General features: G+C 40.0%; 2 protein-coding genes across 5 annotated transcripts in view; both read right to left on the bottom strand.

Moving 5' to 3' along the window:
• The window catches only part of oard1 (O-acyl-ADP-ribose deacylase 1), a 65752-nt gene that overhangs the window by 27181 nt on the left and 10866 nt on the right, over positions 1-27705 (bottom strand). The gene's annotated exons all lie outside the window — the stretch shown is intronic.
• Positions 4-27705, bottom strand: LOC133146509 (microphthalmia-associated transcription factor-like). Of its 3 annotated transcripts, none has more exons than XM_061270325.1 (10): positions 27469-27705; positions 15063-15294; positions 6295-6510; positions 6112-6207; positions 5458-5575; positions 5169-5261; positions 5042-5095; positions 4886-4961; positions 3873-4020; positions 4-3613 (listed from the first exon to the last, which is right to left on the bottom strand). In XM_061270325.1, the coding sequence occupies exons 1-10, from the start codon at positions 27570-27572 to the stop codon at positions 3212-3214; spliced, it is 1539 nt and encodes a 512-aa protein (XP_061126309.1). In that variant the 5' UTR covers positions 27573-27705; the 3' UTR covers positions 4-3211. The 3 variants fall into 3 exon arrangements, with proteins under 3 accessions (XP_061126309.1, XP_061126318.1, XP_061126325.1); XM_061270334.1 differs by having other exon boundaries at positions 5042-5092; positions 27469-27703; XM_061270341.1 differs by lacking the exons at positions 15063-15294; positions 27469-27705 and adding an exon at positions 8062-15030.

The raw sequence follows: 27705 nt of genomic DNA, 5'->3' as shown, positions 1-27705 counted from the left end.
CTCCACATTTTTAAATAAACCTTTTAATGTTTTTTCTGCATGTAATTGGAGTTCACAGAGTCGTCGAGTGGGTACATTAACTACGTATAGTTACACATCAACAAAACGGAGCAACAAGAAGCAGAGAATACATTAGGATGAACCACAGTCATGACAACAAGTACATCTGTCTAATTTGATGTTTCAAATGAAAATGTGACCTCAAATCACAGCAGGCGCCTTCAATGGAGCATCACTGAAAACAAACTCACATTTGTAGGTTCAGCTCGTATGTAAAGGTTGTGACCTGGTTGCAGGTCGGCAACATTGTGTTCCAAAGTTTTAAGAGTTCACCTAAGAGATTTCTTCTGGATCTCAAGTTTGGCATCAAAAGAGGAATCCTACTGGTAGGTAGTCATTTGTCCAACAGGAGGTCTGTGCTTTGCCTGGACTTGAAGTGGAATCCAACCAAAGTGTTACTCGCACCACGTAATAAAGACGGTCAAACTTCTAGAAAGGTTAACGAGCCTTAACTCGTTCATTTTAAAGCCACACATGATTATTACTAGCACTATAACTACTGTACGGTGGGGAGCTGACCGAATAAGGTGGGATAGCAACTGTACATTGAGTAACTTTGGCACACTGGCAGCACATTTGTGTCTGTCATCAATTTAAATTACATTCAGGAAAACAGAAATAACAGTGGGAAATGTGCTATTCAAGTTGGGGGGATTATAATCCTTAATGTGTTCAACACATAATAAATAACACATATGTCGGAAATATAATAAAGTATCACTGCCAAGAATATAAAATCTATATCAAAACAAGCCACTTCTTCCACAACAGAATAATAAATTGGCACAAGAATATTACCCAATATTCATGACATGTGGCTGTGTTTGTTAGAGAAGCTTATTCATTTGATTAACATGACGTTTGTTGTCAGGAAAAGTGAGACTAGAACAAAGTTTCTTTTTTAAAAAAGATTATTTACCAAAATAAAAAGAAAATGTGTAAAAATATACATTTAATAGGGATAGGTTTAATCACAGTAAAATTAAAGGTCGTTCTCCTAAAACAGTGGTCCCCAACCACTGGGCCGCGGACCGGTCCGTGGGTCATATGGTACCGGGCCGCACAGAAAAAAAAATATATATATATACATATATATATATTATATTATCGACGATCAATTAATTTACCTCAAGGCGCTCGTCCCGGTCACATGACGTTTCCCCAGTCGAGCCCGCAAAGTTAGCAAAAATGATTTTTATTTTGAAAAATATAAAAGATTTTGGGGGATTCTCTCCCAATGACATCCGTCAGTTCACCTGTGCCTCTTGACACAGGTGAATTCAGGTCAAGACGCTCGGCCCGTTCCCGTCCCGAAGCTACCAAAAAAGAGATTATTGGAAAGAGGAAAAGGCCCAATGTGGAGACAGAAGAAGAGGCTACAACTTTCAAGAAAAAGAAAAGCAGAATATCCCCAGATCGCCACAAAAGCACTGAAAACCCAGCTTCCCTTTCCAACGGGATTTTCTGCGGTTACAGCGACCAAAACAAAGCTACGGATCAGATACTTTATGGTGAGTTTAATTTTTATGCGCTTTGTATTTCTTTTTATGCCAGTCATATCATTTAATTTCATCGTGTTTATATATTTATTATAAATGTATTATTTATTTATATAAAGGCTGGTCGGTGAAACTGTTTTCTGACATTTCTGTGGCGCAAAAAAGGTTGGGGACCGCTGTCCTAAAACATTCTTCTACATCAATTAATTCCATTATTAATCATTCCAACTATGCTCAATGCTGTATTTATTTTATCATGAGATACTTGTCATCTGACAAGCTCTTGGATTTTTTTTAAACTGCAAAAAGTTTGTAAAGCAGCTTGACATTCTCCCTAAACACCAGTAAACATCTAAAACCCAATGATAGTGCCAGTATCTGTAGCTCCTCTTACACAAGGCACTTACATCATTTATAAAGATGACATCATCACATTGTCACTATGTGAATGGACAGGCACAAGGTCAATCGTTGCCTAGCTGGAGACTGAATTGTAACAGGGTGGATGACAAAATTGCGCATTATGCTACAATTGCTGGAAAATACACAATGTTCATACGTGGCAAAAAAAAATCATCAGTCTTACACAATATTGTTTAAAAGTAGGAAAAGCAAACAACAATCATATGACTCAATGACTCAATACAGACAATAAAAAAAATGTTGATTTAAGGAGGTCATTCCAGTGTTTTGATTTTTTTTCCATGCGCTTCATTCAGAATCCATATGCAGTCACCTTGTTGTCCTTCACAAAAAAATGCTCACAAATTCTTTTTGTTTTGTATAACATTTGTAAATAACATAAGTATTTTTTACATCCCGTCACAATATTAATTAAAAATACCAATAAGTTTGTTTAAAAATGTGTTTTCTTTATGTCTGTAAATTTTGTGTCATTCAAGTCGTGCTAATATTTAATCAAGCCAGCTGACCTCCTCTTGTTTGTTCAATTTGTTGTGCTTTTCCATATTTTCCCAAAAATATTCAGACACGGGGGAAAAAAAATGCAATTAGGCTGACCATAAATTACGTCGGAGGGTGGTTGTATGAACAAATGATTTAGATACATGAATTGGCTTCAATCTACATCTAATTAAACCGTCAAGGTTTTCATTGGCTGAAGGCTAACAACCATAGCATGTGCAGAGCATGTGCATAGCATGTGCATAGCATGTGCATAGCATTTGCATAGCATGTGCATAGCATGTGCATAGCGATTCTGATGTCATATTAAGGCATGTTCAAGTTCTAAGACACGAGAAGTGTAAAGCACTACAGTAATAAATAGATTTCTTCTATTATTGCTATTCCTCACCACAACATAAACTATATGTTACCTTCAATTAGAATTTCCGCAGATTCTTTGGAATCACCACAAATAGACATCATTTAGCATGTACCCTAAGATAAATAGGTCTATTTTACATATAAATCTCTCAACTCATTGTCATCAAAGTTTTGATTAAAGCAAACCAACTTTAAAAATCAATCCTTGAAATCAAGGTTGAGGGCTTTCAAAGACACAAATATCATAAAAAAGAGAAAGCCAAAGACTGAAAAACATGTAAACGCAGACAGACAAAAAAAAATCAAAAAAAACACCAGCAGCCCAGAGTCTAGCCTTATGGGGGGGGCTCTTCCAGAAGGGGGCGCTAACAGACCTGCTCATTCTCATCCATGCTCACGCTGCTCTTGCGACTGCTGTCCTTGGAGGCATCCGGGGAGACGGAAGAGAGCAAAGGGTCCCCGCCTTGCACGGGCGATACGTTGTCTTCCATGAGGATGTCGTTGAGTTTGGAGGCCGGCCTGCCGTGAATGGCGTACTGCCCGTCGGAAAAATCGGTGTGACCCTCGTTCCGCTCTAGGGTGCCGGGGGCCTCGGGGGTGCAGGCTGGGTGGTGCTGGTGATGCGTGTGGGGGTGCAGTGTGTACAGCTCCTGGTGACAGTCCTCCAGGGCGGGCTCCTGCTTGATCCTCCGGCCCATGAGGTCAGCGGAGCACAATGCCGAGGACGTGATGGCCAGGCCGTGAGCTCGAGCCTGCATCTCTAACTCCTGCACACAGCAGGCGTGGTGGGAAAGTGGTCCATAACATAGTTCTCGCTCAAACAATCTCCAAATGTACTGAGATCACTGTTAAACTTAGTTTTGTGCTAGTTTTTGTTTCTGTAAATATGTTTGAGGAGATGACATACATTAAATCAGTTTGATGTCATGTCAGAACCACAAAACCAAGCCTCACTTTTGGAGGCTACCCAATTGTAACATAAAACTAATTGGAATGAAAAAAGAAAAAGATGACGTCTTCCCCTACCTGTATCCTAAGCATAAGGTGCCGATTGGCATTTTCAAGCTTCCTCTGACAGTTCTCCAGCTCTTTGGCCCTTTGTTGCTCCCGCTGCAGCTTCCTGATGTAGTCCACGGAAGCCTTGAGGATGGTGCCTTTGTTCCAGCGCATGTCTCTGAGAAGCGTGCAGCAGTCTTAAGTTAGCCATGTTCGTCAGACTCTTAAAAATCAGACACAGCTAATGCTACTGAGACCATATTGCTTATGTGGCACGTCATAAATTGAGGTCACCATAACTCACACGTGTTTGACGCTGAGGAGTCAGGAGGAACCACCCCCCCAGGCTTCCATGTTTCTGCCATTTTTTAAACCGCTGTGACGTACAATATTACAGGCTCAATGTCTAAAAGGAGACGCCCGCTTTCATTTCCCCCGGACATCGATTTGACACTGTTGCTACCTCAGCTAGTCGCGTATCAATCTAACATTCTGGTTTTCCTTTTATGTGCTGACGAAAAACAAAAACAGTCCAGCCTTGTGGAAAAAAGAACATTTCGGGTCAGTTTGAAAAAATTAAAAACAACAGGCTATTTAAACAATTTTGTTTTACAAAAGTGAAAGCTTCTTTGAAACTTGCAGAAGAGGGATGATTATAAGGGCGGACACAACATTTTAACAAGTTAACTCACGACTGCAAAAACGACAGGGAAAGTCGAATATTTGCGGTCACATTTTTGAATTTTTGAAAAGTTAAATTCATTTTACAATTGCAAAAACGACTACAGTAAAAATCGAATTTTGCAGTCAAAGTTTTGAATTGAAAAATAAATTAATTAAAAATTACATAAAGAATAAAATTAAAATTACATTAAAAAATTAATTAAATAAGTCACATCAAATGTCCTGGCTGGAGTGTAATTGTCATCGTAATTAAAAAAAAAAAATTATTATATTAAATCAAACCAATCATTGTTTAGAGCTCCCATCATTTGACAGAACAAGGGATTTTGTAACCGAAATGGATAAAAGGAGTAACTTACGGGTCATTTGACTTTGGAATTAAAGTTCCCAGTTCCTTGATCCGATCATTAATGTTGAACCGTCGTCTTCTCTCAACTGCAGAACAAAAGTAGATGCTATTGAACATAACATTCAAGTGATAGCTGAGAAAATGTGCAAACGAATGCAACACTCACTCAAGTTGTGGTTGTCCTTCTTCTGTCTTTCCTTTGCTAGAGCTCTTACTTCTGCTGATGGGAAACACATCAGTGCACGTCTAAACCGAGATAGCGCCGACATTTTAAAGTCAAATGTCACACATACCAACGGGAAAGCCTTCAGGCCTCTGATAGTTGTCAAATTTTCCACATGATCCGGACTTATCCAGCATGTGCATTACGGCCGGAGATTGTGACGCTGCGTGGCAGATGTTGTTTTCAGCGCCGTGACGTACACGAGAGACACAAACAGAAAGAACCATTAGAAACGAGTCTTCTCATTGAACCCAGTAAATACGATGGTATATTATTGGATGCACAAAGGAGTAGAACTTTGCATTGAAGATGAAACAATGCATAATTTTCATTATCAACCGTATTCTCGAAGCACTTACCCGCGTATTCCCTTTTGATGTTGGGCAGATTGGCAGGGCAAGAGTTGCTGACGGCCAATCCTTGCTGGGACATGCCCTGATTTCCATACATGTCCATGATGGTGGTGGGCACTGGGATCTGTGGAACACAAAGCGGTTAGGGGGTTGCTTGCACAGATGATGAGAAAGATGGTGATTGGTTTCAGATGAAATCCCCAAATGTGGTGATGGTCTCATCACAGGGAAAGTCAACACCCAAATTTTCTTTACATGTAATAATCTGTTCTGTGCGGTCCAACTAGTCGAAACGCAGTGTTGTTTCATGATTCTTGTTTAGTTTGGGAAATATGAATTGAATAGGCAAAATCCACATGCTTGTATTGATTTCAGGTGGCGGCCATTTTGCCACTTACTGTCGACTTAAAATGACATCACAGTTGCCACCAATTTTCTGAAGCTGAGCCGTGATTGGTTGTGACCAGGCAACTGTGATGTCATTAGTCGACAGCAAGTAGTAAAATGGCCACCCCCATAAGATGAATCAAAACATCTGCATTGCTGCATAACTTATATTCCACAGATGCAATACTAACCAGAACGCTGTGTTTAGACTAGTGGGGACACATACAACATATTATTGTAAAGAAAATGTTCGGGGTGACTTTAAGGATGTACCGTGTTGGCCATTTGAAGTCCTGGGTCCATCAGGCCGAGGATATCCTCGCTGTAACTGGACTCCAGACTAATAATGTCATCAATGACATCATCCATCTAAAGCAAAAGGATGTCATTCAACTTGAAAGCTCATAAAAAATAAGCGTTGGTTTGCAATGAACCAGAACAAGTGCGGTAGGTAACCTCTTTCTCGCAGTTCGAGTTCAGGGTCAGTAAGGCCATAGGGCTGTTGGGGGCGCTGTTGCCCGGCCCTGGCGGCATGCCCCCGTGGTCAGAGGACTGGTTGGGACAGGGCAAGCTCAGTACCTGTGAGCCAAGCTTTCCCAGGTACTGCTTGACCTGCTGCTGCTGGGAGCGCTGGATGTGGTACTTGGTCGGGTTCTCCAGATGAGTCTGCACCTGTTGTGGCCCAAGAGAACATTCAAAACATCGCCAAACGCAACTGAAATACAGTACAGTAGAAAAAACAAAGTCGACACACTCACTGTTTCAATGTTTTGTTTTGTTTTGTTTTGTTTTGTTTTGTTTTGTTTTGTTTTGTTTTGTTTTGTTTTGTTTTGTTTTGTTTTGTTTTGTTTTGTTTTGTTTTGTTTTGTTTTGTTTTGTTTTGTTTTGTTTTGTTTTGTTTTGTTTTGTTTTGTTTTGTTTTGTTTTAACACAGCTGGGAGCGAAGAAATATTAAGATTGCACAGTCAGGAGTGAACATGTTCCAGTCTAATACAAACACAAAACATGTCTGACAACTATAATTAGCCTGTGACTATTTTTCAATGTGATTAAGGTGATTTGATCATTTGACTGTCGACAAATAACATAAAAAAAGAGCACTATTTTTTGTTTAAGTACAGGCAGTCCTTTAGTTCATCACATTTGACAGAACATTTAGGGATTTTCTTTTCTTTTTTTAGGAAATCATATGTAAATGTATTTTATGTAATTTCACTGTGACAGAGGTCGGGAGGACGAATTCTGATTGTTTGGTTGTAGTTCACTTACATAAGATGACACAAACCTTTATAGCATAGTTATCAGTTGTGGGACATCGGGGCCTGCAAGATCCTTTCCTATACCCTCGCAAACGCAGTGACCTATAGTTACAACCTACATCCTAATATTTGTTTCTTCAAATTGTATTCAATTATTCCCAACTCGTTATACCGTAGCGTATCTCTTGGCTGCACCTCTTGGCTGCACCTCTTCCAGTGTGCGGATATTAGAGCTTTTTTTTGGGCCAATCAAATTTTAGCCTCTACGTTCTGCCACATCAATGTTATCCACCAAGGATCATGGAAATCAGTAGTGCTGGCCAATGTTAGTTAAACTATATTAGCAATCAGATTTCCAATTTGTTCTTACACGGTCAGAACCGGCGAGCTGTACTTTTCCATCCTCTGATTCGTTTGTCATAACTTTGTAATGTTATTAAAGTTTTGCAGATGATATTCGTCGCATACTGTTATCTTACATTTTTGTGTAGTATTAGTTGTTTCTATAAATGCGAGATGATAGTGGGTAAGTCCCCACTGAGGATCCAGTTGCTCATACTGTGATTTTAGTCATTCATAATTTTTTTAGTAGCCTGTGCTAAATATCCCATATGTAATTTCAACCTGAGTGAAATGAATGTGATGAATTCAAGGACAAAAGTTAAAGACGTCAAGTACTGTACAGCATGCACATAACTGTGTTTCTGATCAGTTTAATGTTAAGCAATGTTTGTACAAGCACTGCACACATATTAGGACACTAATGTTACCACAAATGCTAATGGACACAACAAAAGAGGCATAAACCACGATAGTCTGTGATCCAGGGTCCCAAGTCTCATTTTGACAAGCCAGTGTAGAATGGTATTTCTAATCAACCTTATGTGGCAAAAAAAAAGTCAAGCCCATGTCAAAATTGTTGAATGCCAAGTTATACTGTCAAGAAAAATATAAAGAAACATACCTCATAAGGGTGATATCCAAGCATCTCAAGCATTATGCGCACTGATTAAAAATGTCCACTCTAAAAAGCAGACTCTTGCTTCAACTAAGATCTAAACTGTGATAGATTACTGCTTCTTTTCTCAAGACTGAGATAGCTACAAGAGAAGCCAACGCCGGCCGGCTCTTCTTTAAATGGCAAGGGAAAAAAAATACTTCATTAGTTACGGGTGTTAGAGGTTGCCGGCAGACACAATGAGCCTTTTCAAATTTGGGTTGTTTCATGTAAAAACTGAAGTTATGCCTTTATGGCGTATCACTTGATGCGAGGATGCTGCACTAACAGTAAGTGCCTTTGTTTGCCAAGGTCCACCTCTTCAGCTCCAACCTGCCTCGGGCTTTAACTTGGCCCCATCCAGTTGTTTAACCCTGTGGATCCTCTGCAAATGAGGCCATGTCAACACAGTGTACATAATGAAGCCTCTTACAACTTTGTTCTCCATATCCTCAAATCCCCTGTTTCCAACTTTTTGCCTGTAACGTCAGAAAGTGTCAGCAACCAATAACACTTTGCCTCTTCTTTTCGGCATGGCTATACTTGCTATAAGGGGGTTGAAGTCTTTGAGTCATCTGCCGCTTTTCAGCCAACAGACAGACCCAAGAGAAATGAATTTGATATTTTGGAAAGTCAAGAATGCTGTGACAGTTACCCCAGAAAGATGATCAAAAAAATAAAAATATTGTTCTATTATTATCTTTCCTTCCACCTGTGAGACAATCAACTCTTGTGTTCCTACAAATGTCACAAGAGCACAAACACTCTGCTGTTCATGCTGGGATACAATATCATTGTCCCGGTGGCCATGTGAGGTGCATTAAAACACGTCCTCCAGGTTGGTCTCACCTTGGGCAGCAATTTGCCATTACAGGGTTGTAAAAAGGACAACACTGAGAGGGCTTGAGATATTTACAGCTCATCAGAGGAACTTCAATAACCCCGAGGCAAAGAAAGGGATGTACTAGCCAGTGAATCAAACAAGATGGAATTTTGCTGTCTAGCGACTGATAAGGACTTCATTCACTTCACTGGTACGTCTGTAATAATCAGTAATAGTGTCAAACTAAAGAAAAGCCAAACGCTTGGGATCGATGTGAGGAAGCTACACGTGACTTCCTTTTTCTGTCCAATTGCATTTTAATTTCCCACAATCAAAATATTTGACACAATAAGAAACTAGCTTTGCTTGTACAAGAACTGCTGACGCTCTGATGTCCATGCGCACTGCAACATGTTTTGCATTAAAGTGATGCCTTGGGCTTGATGTGCTTCAGTGATAAGTCTTTGTTAAATAATTTGCATCCAACCATCCTCTTTGCCACGCTTCTTTTAGGCAGTTTAAAAAAAAAACAAAAAACCCAGCAAATTTCCATCCAGCGGGCCAAGTAATGCTGTCTTGCAATTCTCAGCATGTTGTTTCCTTTACATTCTGGTTCAAACTCAACAAATCAGTTATCAATGTGCCAGGATTTAGGCCACAAAGAAAAGTCAACAAGAGTGCAGGAATAACAAAGCCTCATTAAATACTTTAAAAATCCATCCATTTTCTGAACCGCTTAGTCCCCACGGGGGTCGCGGGCGCGCTGGAGCCTATCCCAGCCGTCATCGGGCAGTAGGCGGGGGACACCCTGAACCGGTTGCCAGCCAATCGCAGGGCACACAGAGACAAACAACCATCCGCACTCATACCTAGGGACAATTTGTTGGTTCTGCTCCAAACAATTGATTGGTGACCAGTCTCGGGTGTGCCCTGTCTTTCATTTTACATCAGCATCAAAAGGCTCCAGTTACATCCTCGTGAAGACAATCGGTATGCGTACTGTACAAGATTAGAGGTAACAACATTTTGAAATATGCATTCACCAAACTCATAATTGGAAATACACAGTGCCAATCAATACGCTTGTTGACTGACAGGCAAATTCAGAAATTCTCCTAGCCAAGTGCTCCTCACATATCATCTTCACAACAATCTTTCTTTTTGTTGTTTTGATGTCTACGGTCCACAAAAAAAAGAGGAAAATTGTGGACCATTAAAAATAGTTGATGCTGTCATGCTGAATAGTACATTCTGTGGTTTTAAGGAGATGGGGGATAGATCAACTGTCAAGTACTTCAGACACGGTATATATGTCGCCGCTTTCTAGTCAATCTACTATTTGAACATTGGACCACATTTACATGGATTCAATCAATCCTAACCTTGAAGATCTTTTTTTTTTTTAAATACAAACAGTGGATGTTGACTACATGCTTAGCTGTAGGTCCACAACAAATGACCAAGAGTTTCAGTTATTATCATTCTCACCACTGAATTACAAACTGGTGTTGTCAGTTTGTCGATTTTCAGATTAGTCATAGATTAGGAAATGAAATAAACTGTGTAATAGGTGTTTTGTAATACTTTGTTTCCCAGTCAAATTAATTTTTCACGTAAGCCCTTAGCTGTACTGCTACACTCAGCAAATAGTCTTCATCACATAATATGGAGAACATTTTGCCCTATTGAGGATAACGTGGAAATATCAGAAAGTGGGGTTTCCAAGATTATGTTCATCCTCAAGCTATCTCAATACACAGAATTTATTTGAGCCCCCTGTTGGGGACAGACAGAGAGTGCACTCTTCCAGTCTTGTCAATACATATAATGTTGCTTTTGTTGAAATTATGTCGGTTGACGCAAAAACATAAGAATTAAATGTCAACATTCAGGAAAGAGCAAAGGCTATTTTCAGGTAACTTTGAATTGGCTTAGCCGCTGTAAAGAATTTACAAATGTCACGTGCCTTGAGCGCTATGAAAGGATGTTAAAGCTTGAAGGAGGAGCAGGTTTGAATGTCGTTTCGTGTATTCTGTGAATCACACACCACTAACAGACTGCATCTGCCGCCACAGCAAACAAAACAGCTAGTTGTTTTTCCAGATAATTCTGAAGCCTTAAGCAGTCCCCGCAGGCATCAGCAACACAAGATATTTAGAGCCAGAGACGTGGACAAGGCATGTTGTTGTACTACTTCCGAAGGGAAATCTTTTTTCTCTTGGATGATTTTGGGCATTATGTGGTGTTCCTGAAGAATGCTTAACAAGAAGGAACTGTTAGTAAAAGAATGGACCGCTTTGTGAGACGCTAAAAATGCTTGCATGCTCTGTGGGACTCACTCCAAAAATTGTGATCTTTAGGAGACAAACCATAGTGAGGTTTTCAATTTTCTTCAGTGCATGCACTTGGTAATTCTCTAGGACATAAAACCCAATGTTAACCCAAATATTTTCTTGACAATATTGTGTCTAACATGGCATTGTGATTACTATTCCATTTGTGAAATAAGAGTTAAGCAGCAAAATTCACCTGTTTGTATCTGAGGCGGGCGGCGTGCAAAAGGGAAGTAGGTTTTGGCACGCAATCAATCGGGAATTTATTAACCTCGGAATTGACAGTAGCAACATCCAATCAGAGCGCCAAAACAAGAGGTTTTTAATAATGACAAAACCTTTTTCATCCAGTAGTGGGACTTCTTTTTGTGTGAGTGTGACATTGGAGAGAAATGTGTGAGTCTCACGCTCTGTGCCTGAGTGTTGACAACTCTGTCTTTGATTCCCAGGATGGCAACTAACTCGCACCATGCCATCTCGCTCTGATGCTAATATTAGGCAAAGTCGCTGCCGTTTCAGAAAATACAAGCAAGGCTGTCAATTATTCTGGGTCATTAAGTGAAACAATGTTGCTGTCTGTCACTGGCTATATTGTAGTTTCCTTCAGAGGGTCGTTATGACAATCACGTCATGAAATAACACCGCCAATTCATGGATAACTAGATTTGAAATCAGAGGCCAAATATTACGACATATTTTTTAAAAAGGGGGTTGGTAACAAAAAATGTGTATCGTAGGGTACATAAAATGATGTGGCGGGTATCTGGCACCTCGGCCTTGAGTTGGACACCTGCGCTATAGCTGCTAATAGCTAATCAGGGTTGTAGAAAAAAAAAATTGAGCCAACAATCTTTCTTTTTCGAGCACAGTTTATCATCTGGTTCTTGACCTTACGCGATGAACAAACACACTAACCACGTGGTAAAAAACTCTTTGAAAAATGTTATACCACAGCACTGATCTTTTCTTTCTTCGAAAGTCCAACATCGATATTTTGCCTTCTTTGGAAATGAACAAAAGCAAATCATAACAGTCATAATGATTATGTACTAAAACAACAATGGCATTTGTTTGAGCTCTTGGGGAACCTGTTTAAATACTGCTGGAAGGTTTGCTTACACCATGCCAGCTTTCTTTGACGTACCGCAAAAAGCAATATGACTAGCCATGACGTAGCCTAACTGTGTCACTAGTTGCTGTAGGGTTGTTCGATCATGAAAAAAGATTAGTCACGCTTATTCGGGGAGTAATTGACGCAAATCATTTTTATCGATTTTGAGTTTTTGTACTCCGTAAAAACAATAACAAAAAACAATGTTCGACATTTAATCTCTTTTAAAGTCACAACATTTATCCATAAACTAAATCAACAATGAAAAACATACAAGGTACAAAACACGCTTGTCAAAAATGGTTTTCTTCCTAGTCAGTGACACGTGCACTCAAGGAAACCCAACTACGCCCATACAGCTCAGTTAAGTAAACAATGAAATCACCGCCCCCTAGTGGTTGGAGGTAAAATAAGCCACGGGCTCCTCAATTATTATTGTTGCTTTACACCTCTGTACAGTTCCATTGCCAGTGTTGATGTGCAATTTTTGCATACTACATGGGTCACGAGTTACTGATTGTATAATCCAAGAGAAAATGTACACGACTTTTGAGGTACCATAAATCCCTAGGAAAAAAAAAATCTAGGAATCATATTTAACCCTTTTAGGAAGTTATCCTACAAACATTTCAAAGAAGTATTTTTTTTTCCTCTCTTAAATATGCAGTGGAATGAAAGCGGCGTGGGCTAATTACGAGCATTCTTCACTGAATTAGTGTTCGGTGTGTGGCAAGGCTATGCTCTCCTTTGTCTTGATCCCTAAACTGATCCCTTGCTTATACCCCATGAGGTCATAGGTCACTTGTTTAATTAAGGGTCCAATCAGTCTTTAGATAAACTCATCTGAGCTTAATGTTTGCACTTTTTGAGGGCCAGCAGCTCTGCCTGGTACCCCTGATCTTTGCGCGCACTCGACTAATCTAACCACAGACAGGGGGAGTAGGTTAACCCAGCTCAACAGCGCCAAGCTGCAACGGCCTTTTCATTTGACAACTTCAGTCAGAGAAGAATGTCTGTAAGCTCTTGCCAAACTAGAAAAATAACTCCAACGCGGCATATTGTACACAAGGTTTGAGGAGGGGGCGCCCTAAAGCTCTCAAAGCGCTGCAGATTAGGTTGATGCTGCGTGAGAGGACCACTGTTTGTGGCCCTTATACTGTACTGGAGTGCCATGGCTGGCCCATGCCACACACATCCAAGGGTGATGAAAGTGTGGCTGAGCAAGCAACCATGAAATCTCTCAATGTGCTGTGGATGGATTTAGTTCAACAAAGATTACTCAATAGCTGCCAGAGCATGGGCCCTTTGCAACACACTCCATGTGAGACTATACAACTTTGTGTTGTTTTATAATCACGACAACTTTATATTCTGTAGATCGATCTCTGGTTCTCAACTGGTTTTCCCCGTATGCTGTTTTCATCTTATGAAGTCTTCATGCAGCCACAATATATCGAGATGGCATTTGAAATTAGTAGCAATTCTATTCTTTAAAATTTGTAGCTATTATACTCAACAATGGCAACAAAATTTTAATTAATCTTTTCAAATGAGAAGTTCAGAAAATGCACCATTAGGTAGATATTTTATTTTTGTTATATTTTAATAATCCAAGATTTCTTAGCATGTACAGTAAAGATTTTTGTTTTGATGTATTTTTCCCAATATTAGATTTTTATGGGGGGGTTGACCTTTTTTCGTGTATGAAATAGTCACCAGCGTTTCGAGAGAATTTTTACAATTTTTTTTTTTTTCCCTAATGTATTTCAATGAACGTCAATCATATATATGCAAAGGTTTGCTTCTCGTGGGCCAGGACAGTCCCAATACTTTGTGAATATTTTAGGGTCGGCAGGATGGTAAATGAAAAAGTTGTTGACTACTGTACATTGACTAGATTGATGTGATGGTATTGATTATTATTATTGTTATTATTATTATTGTTAATTTATTTTTAGCTTGCTGATCGGTGATCGGCTCCAAAATTCTGAATCCATGTAAACCCTCGTAATATGCATTCCCACCCTCACAAATTCCAGATTACATTTTAGAACCGACATAACTATTTTAAAATTATTTTTGAAAAAACAAATGAAAAAACGACTCTAAGAGCATTTGTGAGGAAAATAAACTGCAAAGTTTCAATATTGGAAAATAAAACCAACAGAATGTTGAGAAAAGCACACATACAGTAGCTATTGCTATATTTACCGGACAATTGGCCAAAACGAAAACTTACCAAAGAGCGGCGTAAGAATGCACCCTCAAACGCTACGGCTTCAACTCGGACAAAAACCTTAAGAGTTTCCCGGCCCTCGCACTGCCAGGGAATCAAAGCTATGAAAAGATGTGAATGTAGCTGAGCAAATAGGATTAAAGATGGCTAAATCCAAATGGCTGGAAGCACAGCATGCATTAAAGAGGAATTCTCTCAGGAAAGATAATCCCCATATACACACATTCTAACACACTTCACTCACCCCCCTTTTTTTCTTTTTTTTTTACACACACCCTCCGAGTAATTCCGTGATTGCCTGACTGTCCACACACCACAGTCAATAGAGTCTATAAATACACTGCTCAGACTGCAGCAATGACACACGCTGATTCCAGAGATGAAAATAGCCGAATAATCACACTTGCCGTCATATTCTTCTGTTTCTGCTCCAGCATTAAGCACCAGAATCGGAGCGAATCTTACCTTCAGCACTTCCATGGGCACCTGTGTGGTGGCCGGTGCAGGGACGCTGACATTGATGGCAGGGGTCTGTGCAGCTGTGGTTTGTGGGTACTGGGCGTCTTGCTGCCTGCGCTGCTCCCGCCGCTCCTGCTCCTGAAGCTGCTCGCGCATCAGCTGTTGACGCAGCAGGATGCGCGAGGTTGTGGCCGAGGAGCTGAGAGGAGGCTTGGATGCGCCGCGCTGCTCCGACGAGCTGCGGTGAAGGGGAAAACCATGCTAGGTGACTGAAGCGAATGGACGGAGCAAAAGAGAGCGTGGGGCGGGTTGAGAAGGTGAGATGAAGAGCATAAACATAAGTGAAAATGAGAGGGCAGACAGAGGTCAGGTGGAGAGAGAGAGAGGTCACGCAAGATGATGGTGAGAGATTAGCTGTGTTGATTCACGAGCACGTCTCCCTCGACACACGCCTGCGGGATTGAGTTGCTCGGTGTGGGGCCACTCTCCAATTGCGCAGCACTTGTGATTACTTTGTCTTCCTGGACTGTTCTCTCATTTACGCTTCAATTCTGTAGGGGATTGACAGCACAGAACCACTCCCCACCAAATATCAGTCGCGCTTTCCGGCTCACTGCTCCTGTCTTGCACGGTGAAGCCGTGTCCTATTCGCTCGCCACGCTTGCCTTTGCAAAGGCAAAGACTGAGCAGCAGTGGCGGCCACTGACTAAGTCAAGTTGAACGTCATCACGAGTGGATCGTGTGGGCCGATTCATAGGAGTAAATTGCCATCACAGAAAACAGAAGCCCACAATACCATTACTCAGTCCGTTTTTGCAGCAATGACAACGTGGCATTTTCTGTTCAATTGTTTTTCTTAAATCAGTGGCGCCATTGATTTGTCTCTGCTGTACAATTAGATGTTTATATGGATGGATCATAGAAACCTGATCACCTCTCAAAACAGGTTGATTTCAGTGAGGCTGAAGAAACGGATCGGAGACCGTGTCGTAAGTCTTAATCCTTTGACGAAAGCAAGTCACAGACATGTTATTTCAACCCCTGAGAATAATTTGCATAGTATGTTTCCTCTAAAATGTTGACAAACTTAGAACTCAACTTGACCATTATCTGACCCTATTGACTGAAATAAATGAAACACCCGTAATTGTATTATTGTATACAGAATTTACAATAGTTACTACTAATAATAATTACATTCATGATCATACCTAAATATAACAACTTTGATTTGAACTCATGACCACTTTTACATCATTTTCATTGTCTAAGAGAAATCGATTCTAGAATTTTCTTTCCATTTAAGTGACTGAATATGGTTGTGTATATGGTTTTATTTTGAACATTTTAAGATCCACACATGCAGTAAAAATGTATACATTTGCTTTGGAGATGTTTTTTAATAGAGGATGAAAATAAACATCAAACACGCCCGCCCTTTTAGGGTTAGGGTTAGGGTTAGGGTTAGGGCACCGTTCATGGTCTCGTCTTAATCCATTTGTTTGTGTGTATGATTACCTAAGAACGACTGACTTTCGTGGAGCGGTATGATATGGATCAAGGAAAAAAAAAAAAACCTCAATATTTATAGTTAGGGACGACTCAAATAAAAAAGTAGAAATGCCCAAACGTTGCTAAATTCAGCGGCACGCTCAAAATGTTTCACATAACAGAAAGAGGAACAAGGGGGGCTGTTTCAGTTTTCCCACTCTCTTCAAACCGAGACGGTTACTCCCCAGACAGAGTCGGTCGGGCGCTCCTAAAATAGAGGGACTCTGCTGAAGCAGAAGTTGTCGGGATGAAGCCTTCATGGAGTGAGTGATCCTTTTGATACAACTCGGCAAAACGTCTGGCCAATCCAGCTGTGCAGTAATCGGACTAATTAGCCGGCAGAGTCAAACACAGCTTCGGTCTGCCGTGCATTGGTTGGGCCTTCAGCCTAGCATAATTCCCCTCCTTCTCTCCCAGCAATGAATATAATCTCATTGTCTGAAGACACACCCAGTGAAGCTTGGACAAGAGAAAAAAATACTAGAGAGCAAAGTAACCACATTTTCTTTGTTGTGAATGGTGAAAATGAAGCATAAATTATTTACTGGGAAATACTCCATCTTTTTAGACCAGACTTAGTTTCGTTTTTATCAGTCTTGCTGCCACTGTCGTCAATGATCACGTCTGGTTATTAATTCAAATATAATTGGAATTAAAAGTCTATATGCTTCTGTTAAAATGCATTTTTTAAATGGAAAAAATAGGAAAAAGCGATATCATTTCGAAACTTAAATGTGACCTAGAACAAATTGAACAAATCCATTTTTTTTCGAGCGAGAGGAGGGAACCTAAAAGTAAACACCTTCTCAGCTGTGATTTTGTGCAAGTGTGTACCGTAATTTTCGGACTATAAATCGCACCGGAGTATAAGTCGCACCAGCCATAAAATGCCCAAAAAAGTGAAAAAAACATATATATGTATATAAGTCGCTCCTGAGTATAAGTCGCCCCCCCCACCCAAACTATGAAAAAAAACGCGATTTATAGTCCAAAAATTACAGTATATCTTTTTATGACAGGGATTAGAGCAGCGTTCAGAAGAAAAGGCAGTGATCCTAAAAATCTTACTTAGATAGATTTTGAATCGTTTATCCACTGCGTGTTGACATAAGCCGCAACACAATCGAATTCATTTCCAGTTTAATAATAATAATAATAATAATAGGTTTACAGTCCTGTTTAGCTGTTATTCATTATGATGTGTACAATTTCCTCTCAATTTATTAAATTGACTGCTACTTTTCTGTTCAAAGTTGGATACGCTGCCATTTATCATAATTTCTTTCGACTTGAATAAAATCCCAGATTCAGCTGAAGAAAAACCAAACGTTAAGCATGATGCTGCCACCCCCATGCTTCCCTGTGGCTATGTTGTTCTTTTGATGAAGGACACCGTTGTTTTCGTACTAAGCACCGTCATGATGACGGTGACAGCCTGGGGTCCATCAATTGACAACCAACATGGATGCGTCACTGACGTCAATAGGTGGTGGGTTCGTGCAACAAACAAGTGGCAAGCACGTGGCGATATTTTACAAAAACGAGACTGATAGCAATGACCGCAGCAGTCATTGGACTGAACCTGAACTGGTTGCCAGCCAACTATCTGCACTCACACATCTGGGTAATTTGGAGTGCTCAATCGGCCTACCACGCAGGTTTTTAGAATGTGAGAGGAAACCGGAGGGCCCGGAGGAAACTCAGGGACAGGGAGAACATCCAAACTTGACACAGGAAGGCCCTTCCCCTGCGACAATGAGCTCTTTCTGATCCTGTGACAACTCTGTGCCGACCGTGGCTTGCTAAGATCTGACTCCAAAATAGCCTACTAGAGTGTCTCAACTTTATGTGGGGTTAATTTAAATGGTGGCAGGTGAATACTGACCTCACATGAGTTTAAATGGGATTTGTTACCAGTAATTATGAAGACAGCATAGTTGAAAAAAAAAGGGCGTGCACGCTTGTGCAACCACATTATCTCAGTTGCTTATTCTTTCTCTCGCTTAAGTTATCGAATTAGTGCCTGCCCACCCATGAAGTGTGAAATTAAACTCCTTGCTGGTTGATCTTCTAAAATACGTCTGAAAGTAAACTGGCCAAAAGAATGGAAGCATAAGACTGATCATCTCCTAATCTCAGAGTCAGAGAGTGTTTTAGATGTTTGGTGAAGAGCGGTAGGCACCTGACCAAATGAACAGCAAAAAGAACTAATCAGCAAAGAGCGGATGTGATGTCAGAAAAATAAACATCTTCTTTTGAAATAAATGCGTCGCTTGGATGCAAAATGTCAACAATATTTAATTAATGCTTAAGCCTGTATCTCACTGAGCAGCAGAGGTTCACACAAGTTTGTGCACGGCCTGAATGTTGATTTTCCGTCAGGGTTCGTTCAATGTCGCAAACAGTCGCAAAGACGGACGCCAGACATTCGCCAACAGTTTCAATAGTCTTCAACAGTTTTGCGCATGAAACACAGGCTGAAATTGTTTTTTGCGACAAGAACAACTCTGCAACTGTTTGCAACCTTTTCAGAACTCTGATGAAATTCCAACAATTGCTACACTCGCGACTCAGTGAGATACTGAATACTAATGAATATTAAACACTGCAATTCTCTACAGACACATCTGATTCAATTTTCTTTCTCAAAATCTGACATTTTCAATGACAATCTACATTTCCCAGTATACACCATAGCACAATTACATTATCGTAAGACAGGCAGTAAGATATTCAAATATTGAATATACTGTATTGGTTAATTGTCTAGTAGATTAAAAACAGCTAACTGAACTGCAGCTAAACAAAAAACATAATGAGCCTTTTAGTTTTTAGCTTAGTTCTTTTTTCTTTTTTCTTTTCTTTGTTCTAGATCCAAAACCTAGAAGCTGCTTTAAAGCTCATAACGCATAATTCCATTGTCTGCAAGGGTGGTTGTGTTTCTTTCATCCCAGAATTTTAAATCCAAGTCACTGGATATTGTTAATTTTAGTCGTTCTGCTCCCACTGCCAAAAGATTTCTCTTTTTGTTGAATCTAACTTGCAGTTGTAACCAGTCAGCCACTGTGCCACTACAATTGAACATCAGTAGACCTTTAAAGAGACATTTCAGTGTAACTCCGATAGCTACGTACAGCATCATTGCTGAGTCCTACTGCCGACAAAGGAAACCTTAACTAGTTGTAAAGGTAAAGTCTGGACATTCTAGTGTGTGTCTTCAATACACTTTATCACCTCTGCCACAACAAAAAGCGAGACAAACAAGAAGAGCATTCAACAGCATTTGTCACCAACTCACAAGATTGGTGATAGAAGAGAACAAAGCATCCTCGCAAGGAGAATGGTTTGATGAGGGGAAAGAAACACTCGAGGAATGGTCACATGGTCCTGGCAACTGTAATGACATTTTCATTTGTCATTAAGTGGCAAAATGGCCACATCGGAGATGGAATTGAAAAAAGGGGTGAATTTGTTGCGGAACGAGTTGTAGACATTTCAGAATACTACGTAATGCTTGCAGCTGAACTGAGCACCTTTCAAATCCTGCTGACTTGCGCAAGGGTACACTAAATAAATACTGCATGCAATTACTGTGAATTATTTATTTATTCATTCATCTATTTAATAATCAAGTCAATTTATTAATGATCAATTTGTTAATTAACATGCAGGGCCATTACCCATAAACCTGGATCCCACGTTTGACGCTTAGCTTAGTCAGTTGTGGAATTTTTATTTTTATTTTTTTAAATGATAATATCCTATTTTGCAGGGCATCCGGTGAGCTTCTACTTCAACCTACTCAAGTCGTTCGGATGGAAGTATACAGTACACTACATCACACTAGGTGACCGTCAGTGATACGCTGTGGGAACTAGGGAACACAGGGAAACAAGCCTAAATTATTTTTTTCTGGCGCCGCATTATTACATTATAAAAGGGACTCAATTATACGACATTAGACATGTTGCACAAGAGGAAGATGGTTGCACCAGTGCTACCAGTGGCCAAGTGAGTGTAAAGAGTGCAGCACTAGCTGATGGCTTGCATGAGGTACAAATAAACAAAAATAATAATATTACTTTCTTAAAAACGTCTCATTGTTGGTTCAACATGGGGAAGACAAGAGTAGCCATTGAACATTTTACCACCTTGAATTGCTGCTCTCCCAACTCACAAACTAAGTCTGAAATCTGAACTACATGCAGCAAACTGGAGTGAGTTTAAAGATCACCTTTGCTGCCATCGAGTGGTTACAAAAGGCATTTTTTTATATAAAATATAAATTCCCGCTCACTTCTTTATCATTCTACGAGCATAGTGATGAAATTTATCTGTGAACCTCTAATGTGAAATGTGCTGAATCAGTTGCATTGATGAAATGAGATCTGACAAATAATGGATTGGATGAAATGCATAGTTTAAAGGATGCATTATGAGTCACTCAAAGTTTAAATCCAGTTTTGGGCGCAGATAGGGAAGGAGTGAAGGCTTTCTCCAATTTCTAAGTTTGTACAAGAAGGTCCCAAATGATTCTAATTGAACCAAATTTTGAGTTGAAGTGAGTTCTTATTTTTGAGAGGATATTGTTTAGCTGGTTAAAGGCACAAAAATATACTATTAATTAATCACTTAATTAAATGATTAATTAATTAATTTTGACTACTAAAGTGATTAAGTAAGCACATATAAAATAAAAGAATAAACACTAATAAACATGTTATAGTCAATGTGGGTCGAGGAACACAAGTTTGTCTCCTTTGGGTGGAGATAGATGGTGTCAAAACATGGCATCCTCCTGTAAATTGAGTTGCTAATTTAATTAGGTTACTAGATTAAATTACAAGACCCACGATTACATTTTTTTAACATATGTTGATGTGATGTAACATACTTTTTATACATCAATGAAATTAATAGTGGAATTTTAAAATAAATCAACATTGAAAAATTGAGTCTTTAAGTCCCCCTAAAAGCAATAAATGGTGCTGCCTACTGGTCATTGATAGTACCACAGCCTCATGAAAAAAGCAACGTCCAAGTACTTGTAAGATGTCTCATTGGTTTTCCTGTGCTTAAAAGTGGGTATATGGAGACTATTTATCATCATTAAAAACTTGATCCTGATTTGAGGTTGTAGGGTCAGATCTGGGTCAACACAGACATCACATGATCAACTGACGTACGTATATTCCAACATGACTCCAAAATGCCTCGCTTTAACACATGCCTGTAATATCCGAGCCTCTGTGCCGCCATACTCACAAACTGTCAAATGAGCAGGGTCTGTACACCTGCACTCCAACGGTCTCCATATTTGTTTGTTTACTCCTGAAGGTGTACCGCCCGCCCTTGGAGTCTAGTGAAAGTCATGCCGCTGAACGTGTGTCAGAAGGGGGAGGCTCCTGGGCTCTGCCTGCACGCTCCAATCGCCGTGCAGAGTCCGAGGCGGAGGACCAGCCCCCGTCTGAGCACACCCGAGCTGAGAGGAAGAGCGCTGACCCGACACTCTGCCCACCACCGCACGGATTCCAAACACATACAGATTCGGTTTCACTTGCTGATATAAGCCCCTGCTGGTGAGAGATTGTTGCGTGAGATTTTGTCAGGGGGTCATCCTTGAAATCGAAACAAATGTTTAAGGTTGATTCATTATTACAATATCTCATGAGAGTTTTGCTTGTTACAACAATGGCGCTGAAGGAAATATGAATGTGAAAACATTGTTTATGATACAACCCCAAGTAAAAAATAAATAAATACATAAATAAAATTGAGTAAAAATTGAGACAAGTAGAGCCACCCTGGTGCAGCATTTGACCTGGAGTTATCTCAAACATCTTGGTTTCAAACAACCGTAAAACAATAGGGTTCTTGCTTGGACATAAGGCAAATTAAACACTGCTCTAAGTCTGTGGGACATTTGGTATTGAGTTGCAAGTTCCACCTTAAAAAAAAGAAAAAAACAGGTCTGCCTGTCATGCCTTCTTGATGTAGACCAGGGATGGCCAAACATTTTCAATTGGCCTGGAAGAAATTTTATAAATAGAATAGAATATGGCCTGCACTTCAACTTTTACTTGAGTGTATTGCACTGCACAGGTGATACTCACCAGAATAATTTACTAAAATCATATACACTTCTGTTACTTTTATTAGTCCATTAGTCCCCAACCCTAGCCCTAAACCCAACCCTAGCCCTAACCCTAGCTCTAACCCAACCCTAGCTCTAACCCTAACCCCAACCCCAACCCCCAACCCTAACCCAACCCTAACCCTAGCTCTAACCCTAACCCCAACCCCAACCCTAACCCTAACCTTGGCTCTAACCCTAGCTCTAACCCTAACCTTAACTCCAGCCCTAACCCTAGCCCTAACCCCACCCTAGCCCTAACCCCAACCCTAGCTCTAACCCTAACCCAAACCTAACGCTAGCTCTAACCGTAACCCAGACACTAAGCCTAACCTTGGCTCTAACCCTCACCCTAAACTTAACTCCAGCCCTAACCCCAACATCAACCCTAGCGCTAAACCTAGACCCAACCCTGTGTTGCAAACCTTTCCATGATAAAATATTTTTTTTTAACTCAGGGTGCTGGGGTGAGCATAATGCGCGCTAACCACTACACTACGGAACCCTCGTTAGGGATACAGGAAAAGACGTACACTATATGTTTTAATGGAGCAGCTCAAGCGAATAGACCAGAGACTTGTTGAACTCAAAGACATCAGCATTAACTCTGCTAAACTCGTGACATTGTTTTTCATCTTGGATGCGTTTGCAGTTCAATTGTTCACCATACTGATAGAATCAAATCGAGAGGTTATTTGAATTCTACGCTCCTCACGTCTGCATGTGCGCTATAGTATGGGGGTCGTTATGTTTCATTATCATCTTTAATGTCTGTAGGCACAAAGCATTAAAAGTCGGTAATGACGCTGTAGGGCGACGTTGTAAATGTATATATCTTTTATGCAGTTTTGACATTTTTGTTAACATGCACATTACATTTGAGGTCATTATTTATTACTGAATACTATAAGTAGTTTGAGATTGAAAGTGCAAACCAAATTGGCTAAAATGGTCTGGAGCCACTTTCTTTCTTTTTATAAGCACTTATATGTGTGTTTAAAAAAATAAATAAAAAAACTCCCCATGCGCACTCTTCTCTGTTAGAACTTGCTTACCTTAATGCATCCAAACATCGCATGACAGCTGATGCTGAGCTCCCATCAGGCAATGGTAACATTAGCCCCTTCCCCAGTTAACATGGACGGGTCAGATCAACGCGTACCCTCGCCGGGATTTTACAAACAGCTGTAGAGAAAAGCTACGTATGTGTTTGCCATAGGACTTGAGTGAACTATCACGGCAAATTCAATAAATAATTGCCAAGCTAAGTAATATGGCAATATTATTGATCACTAGTTCTTTGTAGAAATTGATCATACAGGCTAAAATGTTAAAATCATTTTAAAGAGACAACAAGGTCCATCCATCCATTATCTGTACGGCTTGTCCCCACGGGGGTCGCGGGCGTGCTGGAGCCTATCCCAGCAGTCTCGGGCAGTAGGCGGGGAACACCCTGAACTGGTTGCCAGCCAATCGCAGGGCACACAGAGACAAAGAACCTTTGGCTATTTCCACTGTTCCAACTTGCCACATCCTAATCTTTGAATTTTGTTCCCGGAGTGCACATCATAATTTCCATCAGTTGTTTGAGTTGGACAGCACAGCTTCCTGCAAATTCTTTCTACGTTTTTACTGGAGGAGCGTCCAAGGACGGACACGCTTCAAGTTAGAATGAGGATGTAACGCATTGACAAAGAAAATTGCACGTTATCTGCATTTGCCCTTCCTTTTTACAGAAATGAGGATGATGAGCAGCATTTCTTATTATTGTAGATTATTTTCCAAGTGAAAAAAACCTACTAAGTTACAGAAACAATATTTTCTTACGCTGACTAAAAGCAAATAATGCAAAGGCCATTCAAGTCGTATTTCAAAATAAAGGTTTAACCTGGCATATAACAATTGATTACGTTTGCTTAGGACATACTGAATAACATGTTACCAAAGGGCGGAGAGGAGATTGTGTATTTGTGTTCGGCAGGATGTCCACTCTGTCACATATATCCAGCACAGTGATAAGCACATACATCAATGACTAAAATATTTTTTTTTGACTTCATGCACTTTTTTTTTTTGACTTCATGCACTTTTTTTTTTTTTGCTACACAATCTGTGCTTTTCTCTAGCCAAGTGCCACTTGAGTTGCAATGCCAAAACTCCCTCCCTTGTTGTCATGGTAACAAAAGTCATCACTGCCACAGGCCCAACAGTTTATAGAGTAGGATATAAAACCCTAAATACAGGCTAATTTCAGCGAGACAAGAAAAACACTGTGGAAAGTGTTCTATAATTCTGATCCCTGGGATACTTGGGAACTACTTTCAATTCAACTATATATATACACACATTTACAGTATATATATATAATTTATTTTTTGTAATTTATTTATTCATTCATTTATTTATTTATTTATTTGGGGCTGACATTGTTGGTAAACACTCTAACTTATTGTATCAACCCAACCAACAGTCATCAGACTGTTCACATGCTGGGTCAGTGTCATGTGATCCGAGGAGGAAGTAGGCTCACATGAGGCAAATAAAATGACATTAGACAACATTTTTGTCAATGCCCCGTATTCTCTTGTGCTTTAGGTCTAGTCAATGCCGCCATGTTTTCCAACACTACTCACTTTCATGTGAATAAAACAAGGTCAAGGTAAAAATGCCGATGCGGGTAAGAGCTTACAATTGCCCTGATTGAGCAGACTTTTTATTGAAAGTGGATTTTTTTTTTTTTCCACATGCAAAGAGAGCACAAATGTAAAGGGGAGAAATATTTCAAATCTGCAGGAAAATGTGATGTTAAGGTGTGTAAGGCGAGCATGAATGTAAAAAAATAAGATCTCAGTGTGGACACAGTGGGGTTCTGTCCTCACTGCGTCTGGCTGTGACAATGGGGTCATGGATAGGGGAAGCAGAAAACATTCTGCTGCAAGACGTCACTGTTCTTCCACGACATAATCGCCAACGTTACATGGCCATGCCGGGAGGTTTTGCAAAAAATTACACTTACATCACATTTACAGAGCTTTTGGGACCCACTGAGGGAAGCCATGTTGTCGACAAAAACATAGACATCACTATTTAGAAACTCATTACTTAATTTGGAGATATTATTTCCAATATTTCTCAGACTGAATTTAGTGAACAAATTGAAACATGTAATGTACACTACACACATTAGGTTTCTGGCAATTTTATGTTTTTCTGAGGTTTTATTTGTTTTGTTTAATGGGCTGGATAAAATGTTCTCCCGAGTGTTCCCAACCTCTGCTTGAACTCAAGTGTTTGCCGTTTTTTATCAAAGACAAAGCCATGTCTAATACAGATCTTTTACTTTGGTGCCCTCTAGTGGAGAAGGATCTTTGTTGAAGTATGATGGGGCGCTTCATTAAGGCGACGCTTACACTGCAGCTCAATTCAGATTTTTTTTACCTATATGCAAGATGTATCTGATTTTTAATCAGTCTGAAACGCTCAATTGCGGGGGGTTGTTGCGCAGGTAGCAGACAAGACTATTTGAGAGAGGGATTGGCTGCTTTAATTGGCCATGAATCAGCAAAGTTTTGAGTTACAGTATTGACTTTGACTTTACTTTAATCTTGCTTGAAACATAAATAATAAAGTTGAAAATTATAAATTTGTAGTGATAGATGGTTTGCTTATTCCACGCAGCAATGACATGATGTCATCTTCAGTGATGTCTCCATGAAATGCAATCAAAAAGCCTCAATTCATTCCCCCCAAATATTCTATTTCCACTTCTTTTTAATACCTCTTCCACCTATTCTAACAGGAAAAAAATGCATTGAAACTTTTTTTTGTCACACACACATGCACACCCACACACACATGCACAGACACACACACACACACTTTTCAGGTAGCTATGAATTACTTACAGATTCTTATTACTTGCAGCAGGTGCTTAGTTTAGTGCAATCCAATCACGCCATATATTACTAAACCACTTTATGATTAGAGAGCCTCAACGTGCAAGAGTTGGTAAATACTTTCTAGTCACTCAGCATAGAAAATGTTTTTCATGTTGAGTCACAACAGTAGCTTTTGTAATTAGCTACAATTGTGAGACATAATTGGTCCATTTATAAATAGAAACACTGCCAAAGGAATGTAGTTCATGTTAATAATAATAATTGTTATTATTATTATCATAATAGTATAAACGACTAGAAAAAACGCAATCCACAGAACAGGAAACAGAACTGTGTGCACAATTTTTTTGTCATAATTCCAAAATATTTTGAATTTTTTTTTATGAAAACATTCAACCGTTTGGGTTATAAGGCTAGTATTTAATTGTTTTAGGTAACCTTGCTTTTATTGAACCCTGGATGAGGCTAAGCAGTTGGGCAAATGAATGAATATATTGTTATATTATATTAATTATATTATATTAAGATTACATTAGCTTAGATCAAATACACATGTCATATGCCATTTTGGCTGAGGAGCATCTCGATGCACCCTGACCTGTCTGCCCTCCCCGAGGTAATATTTGAAGTGGATGTTAACAAGACAACACCCAAACGTTGCATAAGAGCGTGCGGTCAGGAGAAGAAGAAGAAAAAACATCAACAATGAGCGGCGCACTGGGTCAGCAGAAAGCCCACAACTTGCCCCGAACAGCACTTTACGAGAGATCTGCGGCATCATTATCACCTAAACACCAAAACCACCTCAGCATGCCAAATAACTACTGACCTGCTTTTTAAGGGCTGACTCTTCAGCTCGTAATACGTTTTGGGCTCTTCTTGCAAGTCCTCTCCATCATCGTAGTCGGGAACTATTCCCGATTCTGCCTGCATGCTTGCTTGAAGATGTCAACTTTTAGCGGCGGAGAACTTATAAAAACAGCTTTGTGCGGCGCCGTACCTCGACCCTATGACACACTGCGAACTGCATCTGTCCGGCACCCGGAGCTGTGTAGTCCTCAACACG

Source organism: Syngnathus typhle, linkage group LG2 (assembly GCF_033458585.1).
Source record: "Syngnathus typhle isolate RoL2023-S1 ecotype Sweden linkage group LG2, RoL_Styp_1.0, whole genome shotgun sequence".
Classification (NCBI taxonomy): domain Eukaryota; kingdom Metazoa; phylum Chordata; class Actinopteri; order Syngnathiformes; family Syngnathidae; genus Syngnathus; species Syngnathus typhle.
Note: the sequence above shows the minus strand (reverse complement) of the source record. Positions and strands in the feature narration are given on the sequence as shown.